The sequence below is a fragment of the Strongylocentrotus purpuratus genome, unplaced genomic scaffold, assembly GCF_000002235.5.
Source record: "Strongylocentrotus purpuratus isolate Spur 01 unplaced genomic scaffold, Spur_5.0 spur5_scaffold_4, whole genome shotgun sequence".
NCBI lineage: Eukaryota > Metazoa > Echinodermata > Echinoidea > Camarodonta > Strongylocentrotidae > Strongylocentrotus > Strongylocentrotus purpuratus.
The window spans coordinates 21,661,220-21,681,758 of NW_022145610.1; the positions used below are offsets into that span (position 1 = coordinate 21,661,220).

Consider the following 20,539-nt stretch of genomic DNA (forward strand, 5'->3'; position numbering starts at 1 on the left):
CCTCAAAAACAAAAATAATCCATGAGCAATTAATCAATTTTACAAAAAATACATTTATTCGATTACTTTACTTCCAAGAAAACTCATAATAATCATCATTGTTTGACAAGTATGTTAATGATTGAAACTAATCTACGTACATAAATGGACACAAATTAGCATTGATATCATACGAGCAATATCCGGATTTCTTGTTTGAAATTTTAAGGCTATGTTAACCACAATTCTCCTATGCATCTCCTCACTCTTTCAGTAGCAGAATATTCACTTTGATCTACACCAACTCTTTCCCTCCTCATTTCCGAATCCCGAAAACAGGCTGGCTTTAAATCCTTTCAATCCATTGCCCGACGCCTAAGAAATAACCTTTATGCTTTTTATTACAAAGAGTACTTCACTTGATTTCTTTAAAAAAAGCATCTGAAAACATCCTTGCACAATTCTTATTTTGTTTATTGATATACCAAAGGACAGCGCCTTTTATAGTCTGGAAAAGGTGATATATAAATCTAATTATTATCATTCTTATTATCATCATCATCATCATCTTTATTATCATGTGCCACTCACGTCAGCATAAACATGGATTTTCCAATAAATAAATAAAAATAAAACAAGAGTACAAAGAAAAGGTTTTCATTCGGATAAATATGAGAAAAAAATAACAAAAATCTGTATGGGTCCCGCTGTCGACGCCCAACTATAGGCCTGTGCACAAACGAAAAAGGGAGGGGCGGCTGGGAGACTGCAACCCCATGGAGTTTAGAACTTGATCTGATTTAAATATTCGGGTAAGGTCTTTTTGTAGTTTTGATACCTTTATGTCAGTGACATAAATACAATTGACCTTTTTTGAAATGGATATGCAACGAACCAAGAGGTTTTTATTTGTATTTATTTATTTACCCCTTGTGACATGGAACGCCCTTATCAGCACGAATGCTGTTTTAATAGGGGTCCACTAGTGAATGAATGTTTAACTGTAATTGAGTCAAATTGAGAAAATAGGAGGTTAATATTTGGACTCAAGATGTCAGTTCACCCCTCCTTCCGAGACTATGCTCGGACACCTTACTTTATACTTCTCCACCACATTACACATTTTCTTACAGCATACGTAATAGGTTAAGATTAATATTTGAGAGCGATTAGGAAGATATAAAACATGGCATGTATTACATGAACGTTATATGGTATGATCTTTTGTTGATGTCTCTAATAATAATCCTAATAATCTAATGCTATGGGTCAATATATGAAATTAGATTTGAATTTGTTTGTATTCATCAAGGTTTATTTACACTATTAATTGATATCCACATGTACATGGATTATGCAAAATAGTAACGAAGACTTTGGTAAGGCATGAATCCTCATTAGCAAGTCCACCTGAGAGGACTTAAAACCGTCGGTCCCCTGGTTGCTTACTTACAAGCATATACACGTGCTTTCTTAGCAGTCAGGTAAAACAAACCATCACACCAAACCAAACCCAGTGATAGCTGATTGTATTGGAGAAAAATTAATGTGTCGGACAATTTAAGATCTAAATCAATTTCATGTTCTTCTTTCCAATTCCATTAAAAAAATGTAGCAACAACAAACATGATAAAGATAAAGTGGTCATACTATAACAATTTAAACATTGTAATACGGAATATAAATCTTAAAGATGAAGTGAAAATGTAAATATAAACTAGACATGCCATTGTCCTCAGGGGCCAGAATCCCATCAACAGGAGTTCTTTATTTTAATCGTAGAAATAAAAACTTGACATTTTGTATCATTATCTCACAGATGTAGTAAGAAGTCAGACTGAGATAATCCAACCACTCTCATACTTATGTTGCCTTGACAACCGTTACCATAGATACTGATCAAGCATCCGACCGATCCATTGAGAATGCAATCTCGTTGTTGTTTGGTTTTTCCTGCAAATGATTTTTAAAAAATGATCAAATTAAAGCTACAATTACAAAAGAATAATCTTTTTTGTTTGTCTAAGGCAATAGGATGTTAACATAAAACAATCATGTAAGACAAACAATAATTAATCTTATAACATATAACTCTGATGGTCGTGGAATTCAGGAAAACCAAAGCTCTTGCATAAAAGAAGGGGAAAATAGTTCGAGAGATAATGTACAGGTGAAAATTAAAAAAGCTATGATTCTATTGTTTCAAACTTTAACAGTCTCATGTAAGAAGGAAGCGAGTTCCAGGGAACTGGTGGAACTGCATAATATAGCTGACTAAAGCAATTATATAATTTCATTTTTAATCGTTAACGAGATTATTTGACCACGTGGGGAACAATCATTTTACCATGGACTAAAATATACTTACACCGGCATATCCTGGATTTGACATCCCAGTCGAGAAGGATGCTCCCGTAGTTGCACTGTCAAAGTAAGCAAAGCACGAAAAATCCATAATTATTAAAATAAAAAATGTCATTGTTTTATAGAAGAAGTAGGAGGCGCGATGACTCAGTTGTCTCGTAACCGGGAGGTCCCGGGTTCAAAACCAAGTCGATGCGCTCGTGGTCTTTAGTAACGCATCAATCCTCATTACCAAGTGCCCCGGAGAGGACTAAAGCCATCGGTCCCCTAGGTGCTTAATTACAAGTATACAATGCTTTCATAGCAGTCAGGTAAAACCAACAAAAACAATTGATCGAAACAACCGATTGACTGACGATAATAATAATAATAATAATAATTACAGTGCTTATATAGCGCCTAACACTTACTTTGTCAGAAGTCTCTAAGCGCTCTACAATAATGCAGCATAATTACCCTGGCTTTAGCAGTGCAGCTGTTAAGGCCCGGTCACACAGGGAGGACGCATGGGGAACGCACGGCCAGCGCATTGGAAATTTGCAATTTGGGCCAGTGCGTTGTCGTTCGCTAGGCGTGCGTCATCATTCGTTACTCGTTCGTCGAGCGCGCTGGACCAACGCTGGACCAGCGCTATGCATGCGTCGTCATTCGCTGTGTGCGTCGGGATTTTTTTAGCATGCTCAAAAACGTGCGCCGAGCTCGACGCATGAATATACACGCCAAAGGCACGCCAGACATGCGCCGGAGCGCGCTAGACCAGCGCCAGACATGCGTGGAGCGCGCTAGACCAGCGCCAGACAAACGCGGAGCACACGCCCTGTATACGCTCAGCGCGCTAGCTACACGCCGTGCATTTTGTGTCAGCTCGCTAGCTTTTCCAAAATTATGACAAAAGTTAGGCACACGTTCTTTTCCGATTTCCAATGCGCTGGCCGTGCGTCGTAGAACGCGGTGCATGCGTGGACCATTCGTCCAGCGCGCTAGCAACACGCTGTGCATTCGTGGAAGTTGTTTTCATGTGCGCTCTGTGTGCGCCCTGTGTGCGCCCTGTGTGCGCCCTGTGTACGCCCTGTATGCGTCCAGCGCGCTATGCATTTGGTGTCAGCTAGCTGTATAGCTTCGACAAAAGTTGGGCGCACGACAACGCACTGGCCAAAATTGCAAATTTTCCATGCGCCGGCCGTGCGTCCCCCATGCGTCCCCTCTGTGTGACCGGGCCTTTACGCGCGCTGCGTTTCAAGGAATAAATTCCTACCAGGTACCCATTTACTTCACCTGGGTGGAGTGTGGAAAATGTAGATCAATGTCTTGCCAAAGGACATTAGTGCAGCGGCGGGACTCGAACCGCGGACCTTGTGATCGACAGTCCGGCGACGTATCCACTCGACCACAACAATGTGTTCTTTCTTCTTCTTGCGTTTTTTTTTTCTTCAAATCGAACAAGACCTGATCCCCTGGCTAAACCAATGGTTTCGATTCATTTAAATTAAAATCATTTTCACTCTCAAAAGGAAAGATAAACATACAAACAAATCAGTAGATTATACATGTACATAATTATACCAAATGTAGAAAACGGCGATGAGTGTTACAAAGCTTCAAGACGTTAGTGAACAAACTAAATATTAAAACTCTTGGCTATTTTGTGCCTGAATAAAATAATTACACTATTAAAAGGAACATCCAAAGAACATCATAAAACAAGATGTAGACATGATTACATTTTATGTCATGATTACCGTTGCACGAAATCATTTTGTTCTTCTTCTTTCATCTTTATTTGGAATGTTAGGACTATTTTGTTAAATTTTTTTCCTCTATTTATACAAAAATATATTTATGTGGTCCAAAGAGTTCTTAATTCACAATTCACCTTCCTGCCATGTAAATGTCCTTTAAATTTTCAGCATCAACCAACATGATCTCCACTCCTTTCGAGAAATCAACATACGGTAATTTCAACAGCCTTGTTCGTCACCTATTGAAATGTACGAGCATGCCAATGCGGGATTACGTAATCTGAACATGATTTCCATGGGATGTGCACAGGGCATTGACACTATGAACATGACGGACAAAGAAAGAGGACAAAATATACAGTTCCTCATTCTACCCTCAACAATTGCTGTGGTAGACAAAGGAACATCCCTTCACTGCTAGTACGTAAAACTATGTAGAACAGGTGTCACATGCATATTCACGTTCTACATATTTTTACATAATAGCAGTGAAGGGATGTTCCTTTGTCTACCACATCAATTGTTGAGGGTAAAATGGGGAACTGTATATTTTGTCCTCTTTCTTTGTCCGTCATGTTCATAGTGTGAAATAACCCTGAGTTGGTATTTTTCGAAAATAGCTGCGATCGTGCTAACTGTAGAAACTCTTGAAGTAAAAAAATAATTCACTCAGTCAGGCGCGTACACAGGGGGGGTGTTTGGGGGGTTAGACCCCCCCCCTTTGGTAATTTTTTGTGTGTAAACCCCCCCTAAATTTCTCTAAAACCCCCCCCCCCCCCCCCTTTTTTATTTTTTTATTTTTATATTTTTTATTAAAAAAAAAAAAAAAAAAAAAAAAATTCCCATGGTTGACCTAAAAAAGCTGACCTTACCCCCCCCCCCAACGGAGCAAAATGTCAAATTTTCAAATTTCGAGACCAAAAAAAAAAAATGTGTCCTCTTACCCCCCCCCCCCCCCCCCCCCCCCCCCCCCCCCCGCTTATTCAGCGGCTGGCTGAGTCGTTGCGAAATTTTCGGCCCGATTTATAAATGTTAAACCCCCCCCTTGAAAAATCCTGCGTACGCGCCTGCACTCAGTCTATCTTTCTAGAGTGATCCCAAGAAACAGGTGGCAACTAAAACTACTTACGGATCGCTTGTTTTCCTCTGATTCTTCCTGATGAAGTATACAGCGCCTAATGAAACGGCCACCAGAAAAGCCAAGCCAAACGTGACGCTCAAACCAATGATAAGGCCCGTATCTGCCAAGAAAATATTAAGTTGCCGGCACTCATAATCAGGTTTGTTTAATTTTGTGTGTTCGTTTGTTTGTTTTCTGGGTTTGTATTTCATATCCGTATCCAGTAATTAAGTACAACACAGAACAACGGAACTTTTAAAATAGATATATTGAACTACACAATCTACCGTATTAATTTTGTCTGTCTTTCTTATACTCGATGTTTAACAAGTGCTTCATGTGTGATATGAATTTATCCCCCAGTATCTTTGTATAGTATCATTTGTATTTGCATGCATAGAGATCCGATCACAGTATGCACTCCGAATAATAACTGAACTGGAATCAATATAACAGTAGGCCTATATCTTTCCAAACTGAACAAATTTATGTTAATTATTTTGGTTAAAAAATGTGAAATCAAATTTCACGTCTGTTTGGCCTTATTTTCATTTGCAAAACAGCCAAGATGAAATTCAAAACCCTTTTTACACGTTATAAAAGCTCTCAGACATTACATCATTTCAGCTAAATAATATTACCCCCCCCCCAAAAAAAAAAAAAAAGAACAAAAAAAAATCTCACTCGGGTACAACTCGGGTACATACATACCAAATAATGAGCTAGGATCTGTTCATTTTGAAGAGATATATTGCTATATGTAATTTGAGAAAAGGATATAACATTTCAGCTATATGAACAAAATACATGCATTCTTCCGTGGGGTTCTTAATAATACATAAACATTAGATTACAGAAAATACCACAAATAATACAATAAGTATTTTCCTCTTGGAAAAAAGACTAACAATAAATCATTGAATTCATAAAAACTGTCTATAATATTTCATTGCCTGTTAGAGCCGAGTATCTTTATCATCAGTATATCAATGTTACCTTTATAACTTTTAAGTAATAATTACACAAATGTAGAATTTATAATAATTATCTGTCTTTCGGCTCCTTTCCATAATGATAAAATGGAGCAAACTGCACCAAATTGTGGGATCCCATATCTGGAATGATTGCAATGCTGGTGTAATTTCTCCGGTCATGACAGTGTTGCCGTCATGCTATATTTAAGTAAGTTTACGAATATACCAGCACACTCCTAGGTATGATACACAAATACCTCGATACGTCTTTTGAAGAGGGTGTGAGGAGGGGTGGGGGGGGGGGTTAAATTAGAAGGAGGTTTGTGCTCTGCAAGACTGCAGGATAGACATTTCAAAAAATCTTTGTTAAATGGGGCAAACGTCCCTCCCCCGGAATCGACGCCCACCCTACAGGTTTTATTTATTCTGTGATATTTGTACAAGTTTTAAAGACATTGAACTTTTACAAAGTCATCGTTGACACGTATTCAACGATAGTCCAAGATAGGTCCAGTAGCGGCTCCATAGAAGTAGACTTGGGGGCTCATGCCCCCCCCCCCCACCACACACACATACACACACCCATTAGTTTAGAACGGCTCCTGGTTAATGTGCATGCCTATTATACGACAACTGGGCAGTTTCACGGAACCGTTGTAAGTACAAGTTCACTGTCAGACATCCACTTGAAACGAGTGTTATTTTTAATGTTATATTTGCATTTATGACGGTTTCGTGATACGTTGCCCTCATTATCAGTATCATAATACTCACTATCGCTCGTCGGGATAGCTGCACACACAAACAATGAAGAGAAAGAGAGAAAGAGATACAGACAATGTATTAGTTATTGTTGATAAACTAAACAAAAATCATAATTATAGGATCTTATCTAACTTCTTGTAATTTTGTAAAAAGAAATAATAATAATAATAATGACAGAGGGAGAGGGGTATAATTCCCCCAAAATAATACAATTATTCGGGCAATAATAATTATTTTGTTTACCCTGGGAAGCCTCATCAGCATCTGTTCCTCCTTGGGGGCTCTACGAATATTATTATTCCCAGCGATTACAAGGTACTGATTCACACCTGGATGGAGTGCGGCAAATGTGAATTCATGTCTTGCCTAAGGACGTTAGTGCCGGGCTGGTATTCGAACCCTCAACCCTTGAATTAAACGTCAAGTAAATGAACCACTATATCACGACACCCGATATAAAGTGTTTTTTGGGGCCTTCGGAACGGCAAGACAGAATCCGCTTAAATCCCATTAGATTTTACAGGCTTAATAATAATATCGCGAACAAGATTATTCCAGTAGGCTACCTTTATCTCTTAATAAAAATGAGGAAAGCCACTTTTGAGGAGACATATATATTAGGAGTAACGTCTTTTGGAGATTAACCCACTCCAAAGTAGCGATTAAATCACTTTTAGAGAGTGGAATTCAAAATTGTTTTAAAGTTTGGATTTCCACACCAAACGAAGTGATCCCTACTATGACTCCCCAAAAGTTGGATTTCCTTACCTGTACGCTTAGAGAGTACTCAAAATATAGTTGGAGCTGTTAGTTGACTCTCTAACAAAGAAATTTACAATGCCGTTATCAAAATAATACATTTTATTTGGTGTTCTTGTGCACACGAGCCGTCTTTTCGATTGCGTCATTACCTTCGCTAATCACGCCTGTCAAGGAAAATAGCTCTTATCGCCGAAACAATGTTTAACTGCTCATTGTTACGTTCATTTGTTGTATGAGTGTCACCCTTGCATGACGCATCAAAGACCGCGCTTGAGACTGACGCATCCTTACGTCAGAACACTAACGCCTCGTGCGCGACAGCTTTATTAACTTACGGCACGATAGCTCGTCGGATCCGTCAGAGCAGTCGTTTTCACCGTCGCAGAACAAGTCCTCAGCGATACACTTACGATCTGCTGCGCAGTACACGTTTCCTGACTCTCGACAGAAGTCAACAGTCCGGCCCGTGGGCTGGGCTATTGAAACAAGGACATAGAAAAATGGCGTTATACGAGTACGACACAAGCTCCGGCGACAATTGCTCCGCGGTTATTATCCTACACTAAGCGTGCTCCTTATTCTAACCCTAGACCTAACACTAAACCTGATCCTAACCCTAACACTAATCCTAACCTCATTGTAACCCGAACCCTAATCTTACCCTAACGCTCAATCTTTGATGGAGTAAAGCCCGGAGCAATAATGTCGGAGGAGCATAATGTTGAAGCACTGAAAATGGAAGTTGTGTTTTCTGCTTTTAAGGTATGATAAATATACTGTTCTTTTAATTCTATGACCTGTTTTTGTAAAACTATATTAATTAAAGTGACCAGCTTAATCATGATTTTGAAAAATGAACATAATAGAAGCTTTGATGGATTGAAGATAATTCTAGCTCTTTTTCTCCACCCTCCTCTCTCTCTCTCTCTCTCTCTCTCTCTCCCTCTCCCTTCTCTCTCTCTCTCTCTCTCTCTCTCTCCATCTCCCCCTCTCTCTTTCTCTCTCTCTCCCCCTCTCTCTCTCGCTTATGTCCAGTCTCCTAAAAGTATAAAACTCCAGAAACCAAATTGACTATTGTTAAACACTGTCCCTACGAAAATGCGACCTCGCCACTACGCCATTGACTAATAACACAAATCGATTATGAATAATGATAAGGAAACATTTGAAACTCACTGTTCACTTCGGTAGCAACAACTGGCAGGTTGCCTACGAATCGCTCGCAGTCGGGCGTGAAGCTGACGTCGTCCAATCCGATGTCGCTATCGGTAGTATATCCGATCACGCCTTCAATGATGACCTGTGATTAACATCAATCATCAACATTGATAGCACCGACATAGGAACATAACTAAACAAAATCTGAATTCTATCATTCGAATTCGTTTTCCGTAGAAGGTGAATGCAATAGTTTTTCACGTGGGAATGATGAAAAGGGCGTCAACTTTGGATTCAACATGTTCAATATGCGTAAATGCGCTTTCGTTCAGTACATTGTAATAATGCAGATAAAATGCTGACACAAAGTTTATAATCATATAAACATAAAATTGCCATTTTTTGTATTTATATCATCATTCATAACCTCAAGCTAGAATATTGGTCTACAAATTTGTTTAATTTCCCATAGCTGATGTTAATATAATCTCTTAGAAAATCGGATCGCAGTAGAATTATCGTACATTTGCGGTGAGATTTTAATCACATGTATTCAATATAGTGAGTGGTTGCGAATCATTTCGTAACATATAAAATGTTTCCATACAATCAATCTAAAAAAATCTATTGTATGTCCAATCTTGCTGTCATTAATTGTATTTCACCATGCATTTTACCTGTCCATAAGTTACTATTATTTACTGCCAAGGTACAATAGGCCATTTTCGTAATGTAACCAAATTTAATGCATAAGTCTTTGTGAAGTGCCTCAATACAAATTATTTCATTCACCTGGTAAGAATATTAGTATTTCAATAGACATACTCCAAACTGCATACACTAGTTGTTGCCAGGTTGGAAAAACATCATGGCTTGACCTACCTAGCAACACTTGATATATGCAGTTTGCATTCTGACTATTGAAATACTAATATTCTTATCAGGTGAATGAAATAATTTGTATTGAGGCACTTCACAAAGACTTGTGCATTGAATTTAGCTACATTACGAAAATGGCAATGGCGTAAATCCTTTCCGATGAATGTGTGCATGTGAGTGCGTGTGTGCGTGCGCGCACGCGTGTGTGTGTGAGCACACTGACAAAACACACATATACACACGCCCGCAACTTTCTTTTTATGTTACAGGGCCCAGGGGGGCGTTTCACAAAACTTGTCATCAGTGACAAATGACGGCTTTTGTTATAAACTACTGAAATCCTTGATTCTGATGGTTATCACCAGATTTGTCACTGATTTTTGTCATTTGTCATTGAAAAAAAGGCTTTGTGAAACGCCCCCAGGTGTTTATATAGCATACCTGGAAGTCGCTGCTGCTTCGGAGGGGAATGGTCTGGTAAACCCACTCGCCTCCAATCGCCCTCTCCTTAGTCCAGAGCATCGTCATCGGGCCATTAATAGACGTCCTGGTATATACATTGAGAGTGCCAATACCTATCCCTTCCATGTGGTAGAAAAATCGGATCTGAAAAGATATGAAAAAGATATAAATGATCGCTAAGAATTTCGAAAAATCAACCGAAAGGGGTTTCAGTGACCTTGTCCATTACCGATTGAAATGTGCAAATATTACAATAACTTATAACGTGACCTGAACATGATTTTTGGGGGATATACAAGAAGATATTGAAATTGCACTTGAGTTGATTAAAATTTGTATGACCTTGTTGTATTGAGATAAAATACAAAATATACATAATTATTCCCAGTGATGTAATACATAGTGATTCAATGGTATATCATAACTCACCATTGATAGAAAAATAATCAAAACATCGGTCGAAATATCCAATTTTGAATAAAATACATGTGAAGAAAATAGCTTTGATTAGTGACAACCCAGAAAGAGAAAATACATTTTGAAAGACCGGCTTTTCAAAAAAGATATGTGAAATAAACACTTACTACACACTGTCCCGTTATCGTTGATTGAATGTTATAACTAGCCAGTTTGGCCCGCTCTCCATTTCTTCTCGGATTACTTGCTTCAGTGTACAAATAGTATCCTGGAAGGAAAAAAAAGTGGAAAAAGTTTAATAGCGATAAAGAACAAACATGCATACTAACAACTTCAACGAAGCAGTACAATTTTACACAGTAAACAACTTCGCGAGAGTACATGGTCGCGAGGCAAGAAGGGAAGCTTTTTCTTCTGATTATAAGGCTGACCCTATGTTAATTGTAATATCCTACATCCAAAATGCTCCTTCTTTATCCACTTTCAAAGTAATGTTAAAAACCCATCTGTTCAAATCCATATCATGACTTTTGTCTTCTCTAAACATGTCAAATAAATAAATGGTGTCGTACTACTATTTGTTATGAAATAAGTCATCTTTAGCATAATTTAAGTTAGATAAAGTTGATTTATTTATTTATCTGTAACAAACTGTAATTTTGTAACGTAACATAGCGTAATAAAATGTAATTTTGTACTGAATAATATTGTGTAATCGTGGTGCTGTCGTCCCGGCTTTTATTTAGTGTAAGGACACTGCTTCACTTAATGAATGCTGGGACAACAGCACCACAGCGCCTAGAAACAATGTATTAGGCGCGTTATAAATTTGATCTATTATTATTATTATCATTATATCAAAATACAAAATACAAAACAGAAACAAGCAGAAGCATTACAAACAGATACCTGAACCAGTGGTATGGTCCGAGCTTGGGCCAGTTCCATCACTACTGGTTGGTCCCGTCCGGCGAGTCCAGTCAAACTCGTCAGTCCCGAGTTGATCCCAATTACAAACACCATCCTCAAAGTCGCACATGGTATAACCACGAGATTCTGAAAACAAAACCCAAAATGAATCAAGGTTTTTAACCTGTTTCAACGACAAGAGTTGACAAGATAATTTGATGATGCTTTGTAATCTCTTGTAGATTCTCAAAGTCGCACATGGTATAACCACGAGATTCTGAAACAAAATCAAAAATGAAAAAGTTTTTTTAAAGGGTTTCAACGACAAGAGTTGACAAGATGATTTGATGATGCTTTGCAATCTCTTGTAGATTCGCAAAGTCGCACATGGTATAACCACGAGATTCTGAAAACAAAATTCAAAATGAATAAGTTTGTTTAAAGGGTTTCAAAGACAAGAGTTGATAGAGGATACTATAGAGACAGAGATAAATAAGTGAGAGAAAGAAGGGGGAGACGGGTAGCAATTAAAAAAAAAGAATACACGGTAATTACATTGTGGTGGTGGTTATTTTACCTGGCTGCTAAGAAAGCATAAATGCTTGTTAGTAAGCAACCAGACGGCCGACGGCTGTTCTCTCCGAGGGACCTGGTAATGAGGATTAATGCCTTACCAAAGAGCACTAGCGCATCGACTTGGTTTCGAACCCGGGTCACCGGATTACGAGACACTGCTCCAACCATATGGTTCTACAGATTACAACCCCACAGGGGCGGCGATCCCGGGGAGGGGGAGGGGGGGGGGGGGGGGGGGGGACACGTCCCCCCTCAATTTTTTAGGGGGGATCGTCCCCCCTGGAAATTTGAAAAAGTGCAAAATAAATTGTATAGCATATACTGAATAATGACTGCAACACACTTTTAGGCTCCGGAAGGCCCAAGAGTGCAGCGTTTAGACTAATAAAATTGCAAAAAAAAATCTCGCTCGGTCGCTACGCTCCCTTGCATGACATCCTTGTAAAAAAATTCGCATTTCGTCCCCCCGGTCATTAACAGAAATCGCCGCCCCTGCAACCCCATAATTGTGTTCGATCACGTTCAATGTAAAGCCTGAAACAGAAACGTAGCAAAGCATGTATTCAAAGTAAGAAGATTAACTTTTGAATGTAATCACTATATATATTCGAATGATATTACAATGTGACGATTACGCCGATCTTGATACGATGAAGCCGATCCTGATACGGTTGAATCCGATTATGGTACGAGTTCGTTTCCAACATAATGAAGTATCATCGTTTATTATCTCTATACAATGATAAACACTTAAAATATTGTATCAAACCATATTATGTTCATGAAAATGTATGATGAAAAAAATAAAAAAGATGCAGAAACCAATAAACCAAATCAAAATCAAATTAAGCAACATACCGCAACCCTGTTCGTCCGTCAGGTCACAGCAGTCCGCGGTATAGTCACACATCTGACTAGTCGGGTAGCATTCGCCGCTGGCACACTGATCATTCCCGATCCCGCACGAGCCCGGCGCGACAATCTCAGGGTATTCGCAATCCTGGAACAACAGATCATCCACAGCAAAGCCGCCCTCACTTGGGACTTGTTGTCTGTCCTCGGATTCTACTGCGACCTAAGGTGGATGCCATAAAAACAAAATGTCACCTCGACGCCACAAAGGTGGGACAATTCCAGGGGAAAACTTAAAGATGTCATAGTTTGAAATGGCACAAAAATTGGACTTTTATCGTCAGGACTAGACATACATCTACTCACGAATAGCGAAGTCAGTTTCGTCACAGACACAATGCTTGCTTCCTGGAAGATAACATTGCGCCAGGGCATATTCTGCTATTAAAACTTATCATCGGTATTTGATGATTAACAAGACACGAACAGAGTGCTTTACGTAACCAACAATAATGTCACTTTAACATGGTACGTCAACTTTATATACAAACTGTTTGATAACAAAAGAAAATATCAGTCACGTTTTGAAAGGAAATGGACTACTAACGGATATTAAGAATAAGAACGACACCTCCATGGATAAAGGAGGGGGGGGGGGGCAACAACAAAAAAAGCCGGGCCATCGCCACCACTGAAATGGCAGTTGCCCACTTTTTGCACAAGCAGTGAGATGAGTTCAAATAAGCTGATAAAAAACACTCCTCCACAATCCTATTTCTTTCTTACTCTTTTAAAGGGATCGAGTGATTCCTTCTTCTCTTCTTGACATGTTTGTATAATAGTATACGGATACCTACCCCCTGGACATCAGCCCCCGGATAACCCGCCACAGTCAACTACCCCCTAGGGCAACCACCCTCTATATAGGACAACTACCCCTGGACAACTACCCCCAACAACTACCCCTAGGACAACTACCCCCTATGACAACTACCCCCTACCTCGGACAACTACCCTCGGACAACTACCCCCTAGTACAACTACCCCATGACAACTACCCCCGGACAACTACCCCCAGATAACTACCCCTAGGATAGCTGTCCGGGGTAGTTGTCCCTGGGTAGTCGTCCTAGAGGGTGGTTGCCCTAGGGGATAGTCGTCCTATAAGGTGGTTGCCCTGGAGGGTGGTTGTCTTAGGGGGTAGTTGACTTGGGGAGGTTATCCGAGGGTGGATGTCCAGGGGGTAGGTGTCCTAGAACCATGTTTAATAATGTTTAGCAGCCTATCACGCAGACAAACTAACTATTGCAAGTGGTGTGAGGAGGATTAACCTGAAAATTTGTCGAGCATGGTGGTATCTCGGTGACGTGTATCTGCCATTTGTTGTAATCGGAGGCGCCATCGTTTGCCTTGGTGAGCCGGTAGTCCTGGCCGTCCTGTGTCATCAGACGGACTTCTAGGTCACCATACTCGATCCCGAACATGTAGTACCAGAGGGTGAGGACACAACCCCTCTTCGACTTCTTATACATGGGACTGATGATCTTGGCTTTCTGGCTCAGTCTTGAAATGGATCCATCCACATAGATGTAGTGACCTTGAAAATAGGGTGGAATGAGGCAGCCATGTGGATTGTGAAAAGGGAGGCTACAACTTTCTCTAAATTTCTGGACAGGATTTTCTCCAGGTTAGGGATGCTTATCTGTCTTCCAGACTTCAATGTTTCTGGAAATTTTGTTTACCAAGTTTAAGATGCTAGTTTGTCACTAAGACTTCAATGTCTTTGTAAAGAGTGTACATCATGTTGTTGATGCTCTGTAAGGGTTTATTATATATAGAAATTATGTTCACCAAGTTGGAGGTGCTCATGTATTTCTCTAACACCTGATTTTCTTTTCTACAGTTATTCGTCTCTAAAATTTCATTGGTGTTGTGCTACTTTGTCTCTAAGACTTTGCAGAGCTTTGGATTTTCTTCGGGCTCATAAAGAATCTTAAAACATTGTGAATAAATCTATAGAGAATTGATATTGATCTAGGGTCACGGCCATCTGCCGTTGGCTCTGGTCTGGATGAAGTAGAGGGCGCATCACTCATTTTAGATGTGGAAAACACTAGATTGGAATTAAAAAGCTGATGCGCATCATCATATCCCACTGCTGCCATCCCTAAGATTATTTCATCTACATTGCTTCTTGCCAGGAAACCATTTATTTCACCTGGGTCGAGTGTGGCAAATGTAGATCTATGCCTCAGCAAATGACGTATAATCAGTGATATGTTTGGGCAACCTACCGCTGGCACCACCTGTGGTATGGTCATTATCTGGTCCGTTGTAAGTAGCTGGATCTTCACCGTGATTGTACCAGGTCCAGTCCACACCATTATCACTGGCTTGGGTCCAGTAGCACATGTCAGACTCAAAATCACAGAACACAGCTGGAAAAAATGAACAAAGAATCAGGTGCGTTTTTTTGTGGTAATTATCTAACTTTGGGTGTTGTTTGTGCAATCTGAAGAACCTCTTCTTTTCGAGTAGCAAGATGCAACCAGAAGGGGGAATTCACGAGACATCTGTACATAATCTGCCTTTCCTAAATAGCTTTAGGAAATAAACTAAATAAACTAAACTAAATGCATTAGGTAGATTCGACATGGATAACACTACCCTTAATAAAACGAATCATGATACAATATTCATGCCATTGAATTAGGTCCAAAGGCATTGCACTTGTTTTGTCTGCTTTATATGTTATTTGATATTATTTGATTTCCTTCCACTCAAATGGTACACAGTCAGTGATCTTGCCCCACAACATTATGCGTGGATAAGTACATGCATAACCCAGTATCCGTCGTAAAGGTGAAATTCAAAGAAACTATTCAAATATGTCAACTAATGTATCACTAGAAACTGGTAAGCCGTCGAGGGCCGTCGTACAAGTTTTAGTTTAACTACATATCGGGTGATTTATAAAAAATAAAAATACAACCACCTTCATAGCAGCTGGGATATACGAGAGATTCGCCGGAAAAATAACGATGTTTTAATGACGTCACTATATGGACCAATACTGCCCAAGCAGACGACATCTCATAAAGAATGAACATAAATGCAAAGCTATCATTTGTCAAATTATAATGAGTTTAGTCTATATAAATGTAATGCCATGTCAAACCATTCAAAAGGGGATATGACCCGATTCTGATAACTAAAATCTTTAACTTGTAAATTAATTAAAGGGTTAATTTAAAATGAAAGAAAACAGACTTTCAAATTGAAAACCTCCCGGAATGATATTGAGGACGGCATTTGTTCCCTCTTGAAACGCCGAACATGCCGCGGAGTGTGCAGCTGAATATACAATGGCGTCTTATTTTGTTTACAAGCGACAGATTCCTTTATTTTTGTATCGCTGCATTTGTCATCAAAATAAAACCATGAGTGGGGTTTAGAGTGAGGCAATAGATTATACATTTAGCCTGGCGGTAGTGAAATAAGAGAAGGAACTCAAGAGAAGATGAAAACACAGGCACTGAAAATGTGTGAGATGTCATGGGACATCGTCTGCTTGTGCAAATCATGTCCATACTGTGATCTCACACATCTCAGCAGCGTTCGGAGAGCTCTTCAGGTGCTATGCCGGGGCTGTATTTAAGCGTTTTGTAATTTATAATGATCATTACTTCGAATATTTCCAAGCATTGAATTTTGATAACCTTGACGAATCAAAGTTTCAACTTTGCAATAATGAAAATAAAGTTAGTTTTTAAAATCAATGAATATCTACTTTAAGGTCACTGCAGAATGAAAGGGTGTTATCTGTCTCTACTTTCACTTTGGGGAATAACTCATTTTAAAATATATGAATTGTTACTAATCCCCCAAAACTATTTTTGTTGTCTGTCTTTGAGTAGTGTTACACTACGTGCTATCTGTTTGCGCTCTAGACGAGATATATCTAGTGTGACAGCTTATTAAGTTTGCGTTGTTTATATTTATTTCTACTTGAATATTTATATTAAAATGATGCGAATGAACATTAACTCACGACATGTGACTTCATCTTCCTGGCCAGGGAGACAGTCATGTTTGAAATCACAGTAAGATGATTCATTAATGCAGCCCATGTTACAGGGGAGCTGCCCTCCTGTGCAAGTTACTTGTGCTGTGAATTTAAAAAAAGGGAAAAGAAATCGTAGGTAGTTTGAGAGAGATATGGCAGTGAAAAAGATGAAGACAGTTAGAGCAGAGATGGAATGATGAAGACAAGATTTGAAGTTTAAACTTTTTACTTGGCCGTATAGTTCTTCTAACAACCCTGCTGAAAAGTGCCTCAGGCTTTATTTCATCAAAGAAATATGGTTACAGTTAGGGTTACAATTGATCAATTAGGGTTGAATGCATCAAAGGCTGGACACCCATCTGATGTCCCCATCCGACTCTTAAAGGAGTTTGCGTATGAACTGTCATTACCCCTGACCATCATCTTCAATAATTGTCTTATCAATGGACACTTTCCAAGCTCTTGGAAAACTGCATCAGTGTGTCCTGTTCCGAAGACCTCACCAGTCACCGAGTACAATCAGCTTCGACCAATTTCGATCACACCGATCATAGCACGTGTTTTTGAAGGCTTCCTGGCAGAATGGGTGATGGCTGATATCAAACATCAAATCGATCCAAAGCAATTTGGTAATATGAAAGGCAGCTCTGTGTCGCATTACCTAGTCAGCCTGCTTGATGATCTACAGCGGGGCCTGGATAAGCCAAGTCATCATGCAACGATTTGTACAATCGACTTTATGAAGGCCTTTGACCTCATCGACCATACGAAGGCTCTACAGAAGCTGATTCAACTGGATGTCAACCCGGCCATCATCACAGTGATAGCTAGTTTTCTCACGCAACGTACGCAGACGAATCGATATTGCGGTACATCATCATCTGAGCAAGAGCTATCATGTGGGGTTCCACAGGGAACCAAACTCGGTCCGGTAATCTTCCTAATTATGATCAACGATGCCGCCGAGACTACCTCGAAGAGATGGAAGTATGTTGATGACGTAACTATTGCTGAAGTTATCCATAAAGCAGAGCAAAGTCATCTACAGTCCCATGTGGATGCTATATTTGCATGGAGTGAGTTGAATTCAATGAAACCAAAACCTGAAAAATTTAAGGTGATGCATGTAAGTTTCCTGCGTAATGGTCCACCTTCACCGGTGATTACTATTGGAAATCAAGTTTTGGAGTCTGTAACGTCGCTTCGCCTGCTTGGTGTTATCATTCAGACAAACCTAAAGTGGGATCTACAAGTGGAACAGGTCATCAAACGTGCATCCAGACGTCTATATATCCTGTGCAAATTGAAGAGGAATGGAGTTCCAACCAGTGATCTTGTGCTCATATACACAATGTATATCCGACCATTGATGCAATATTGTGCACCAGTGTGGAGCAGTAGCCTGACAACACAGCAGTCAGATAGCATAGAGCGGGTACAGCGTAGATCACTCAGGATGATATCATACCCTGATCAACAGCACTATGAGGAACTCCTGAGCAGCTTTGGCATTCCCTCCTTTGCCAGGCGAAGAAGTGACTTACCAACTTTGCCAAATCAATCCTTGTCTCCTCGCGACACCGTGATTTGCTTCCGGCTGAACGACAGCATCTCTCGCGAGGTGGACTTCGGAATTCTAACCACCTACACATTCCTTATGCAAGAACTGAACGATATAGAAAATCAAGTGTCCCCACACTTGTCAAACTGGTCAATGCTCAGTTGTAGATCATCTATAGTAATGTATCATATTTGTTTTTCTTCTCTTTTTTAATAATATTGGAGTTATTGTTTTGTTACTTTGTTTAATTGAACTCAAGATCGATCCAAAATTCAAAATTCCGTGCACATTTATTGAGTGCTCTTCTTTTTTTTTTAAAAAGTTGTTCTTAAACCACCGTGTATAATTCTGCTGCAATAACATAATTGTAACTCACTCCAATTTAAAATTGAATGTGGAAACTCAACAGTTCTGAGAATTTGTGTATGCTCATGGGCACTATACATCACTTTATATGAAATGCTTTAATGATATATTCTTAATGTAATAATTCTACTCAACATGATTTGATTTTACCTGTCACACAACAGATACACCTGTATGTATATTTTTTCAGTCTATGGATCTCATGTTAACAATTGCAATATAATAATTTCCTCTCTCTCTCTCTCTCCCTATATATATATATATATATATATATAATTTTTTTTAATTTTTTTATTTTTTATTTTTTTTTAAAATAATTGTTTAATTTAAAGATTATTTGTACTTGCAATAACTGGTTCAACATTTATTATCATCCATCTATTATAATTTTTGTATATGTATATAACTTTAGGTATGAACAATAATTTTAACTTTATCTTTTATAATTTTAATTATACATTTATATGATCATTCCTGTTTTTATGCACATTTTATGTAAACATTGCATTATTGGTCCCTGGACTACTGCATTGTACATTGTATATGTTGATATTAATAAACCGAAATTGAATTGAATCGAATTGAATCATTTGAAAGGTTTAGGGTTAGGGTTAGGTATGGTCTTTGGTCCAGGGTGAAGACGTTTGGAATTCGGGTGGTGTAGGAAATCAACTGCGGAGCAATAGTCGACGGAGCATGTGTCATACAACCAAATCTCTGAAAACGCAGGCGGGGGTCATGGAAAATCATAAGGGGGGGGGCAATCTCTCTCCTGCCACCATAAATTGCTACTCCTGATCCTGCATACACCAATACTTTTGGATTGTTTGTTTGTTTATTGTATTACTTTCAACGATGATCTAGAATTTTACTACTCACTTGATTTAATTTGATTTGATTTATTTATTTCTGTTTGATTTTCTTTTTCTTTTGCATTTTAACAAATATATAACAAATAAGCATTGCAAATTTACACATGACAAAAGAATATATGTAGAATAAAGTAAGGCTGGATGTAACTTAGCTTGTTTTTATTAATCTTTTGTAATTACTAGTAAGTAAACTTTCATTTTGTAATTGTATATTGATTATGTGTACATTTGAGGAATTTGCAATAATTACTTTCTTACTCATTTCGTACTTGTGTACTGAAAAATAATCTAACGTTGTGGATTCTATTTCAATTCCATTTCAATAAATAATTTGATTTGAAATAATTTACACAATACTTACTGGGAGGCACAGTTGGTATTGCTGGGAGACTCTCTGCAGCTGGCACACATTCTGGTGTTAAGCTTATATCATCTAGCGCCATATCACCGTCTGTCGTCGTACCAATACTACCTTCTATGATAATCTGAAACAAGAATAAGAATAATGATGATAATAATAATAATGTTTTTCTTATTATTATCATTATTATTATAATAACAATGTTTTTCTTAGTATTATCATTATTATTATTATTATTATCATTATTATTATTATCATAAGTATTATTAGTATTTATCGTTAGTATTATTAGTATTATTATTATCATCATTAATATTATTATCATTATTATTATTATTATCATTATCATCGTCATCA

General features: G+C 38.6%; 1 protein-coding gene across 1 annotated transcript in view; it reads right to left on the bottom strand.

The window, feature by feature from the left end:
- Positions 1 to 33: 33 nt before the first annotated feature.
- LOC756723 (MAM and LDL-receptor class A domain-containing protein 2) overlaps positions 34 to 20,539 on the bottom strand; it is a 67,419-nt gene continuing 46,913 nt past the window's right edge. The window contains exons 36-49 of the mRNA XM_030997231.1: positions 20,183 to 20,306; positions 17,008 to 17,124; positions 15,251 to 15,394; positions 14,288 to 14,553; positions 12,963 to 13,179; positions 11,529 to 11,675; positions 10,787 to 10,887; positions 10,182 to 10,346; positions 8,880 to 9,003; positions 8,039 to 8,179; positions 6,951 to 6,968; positions 5,212 to 5,323; positions 2,348 to 2,402; positions 34 to 1,932 (exon numbers count right to left, since the gene is read on the bottom strand). Coding sequence (XP_030853091.1) covers positions 1,879 to 1,932; positions 2,348 to 2,402; positions 5,212 to 5,323; positions 6,951 to 6,968; positions 8,039 to 8,179; positions 8,880 to 9,003; positions 10,182 to 10,346; positions 10,787 to 10,887; positions 11,529 to 11,675; positions 12,963 to 13,179; positions 14,288 to 14,553; positions 15,251 to 15,394; positions 17,008 to 17,124; positions 20,183 to 20,306 — 1,785 coding nt within the window. The 3' untranslated portion in view covers positions 34 to 1,878. The remainder of the gene's footprint in view (positions 1,933 to 2,347; positions 2,403 to 5,211; positions 5,324 to 6,950; positions 6,969 to 8,038; positions 8,180 to 8,879; positions 9,004 to 10,181; positions 10,347 to 10,786; positions 10,888 to 11,528; positions 11,676 to 12,962; positions 13,180 to 14,287; positions 14,554 to 15,250; positions 15,395 to 17,007; positions 17,125 to 20,182; positions 20,307 to 20,539) is intronic.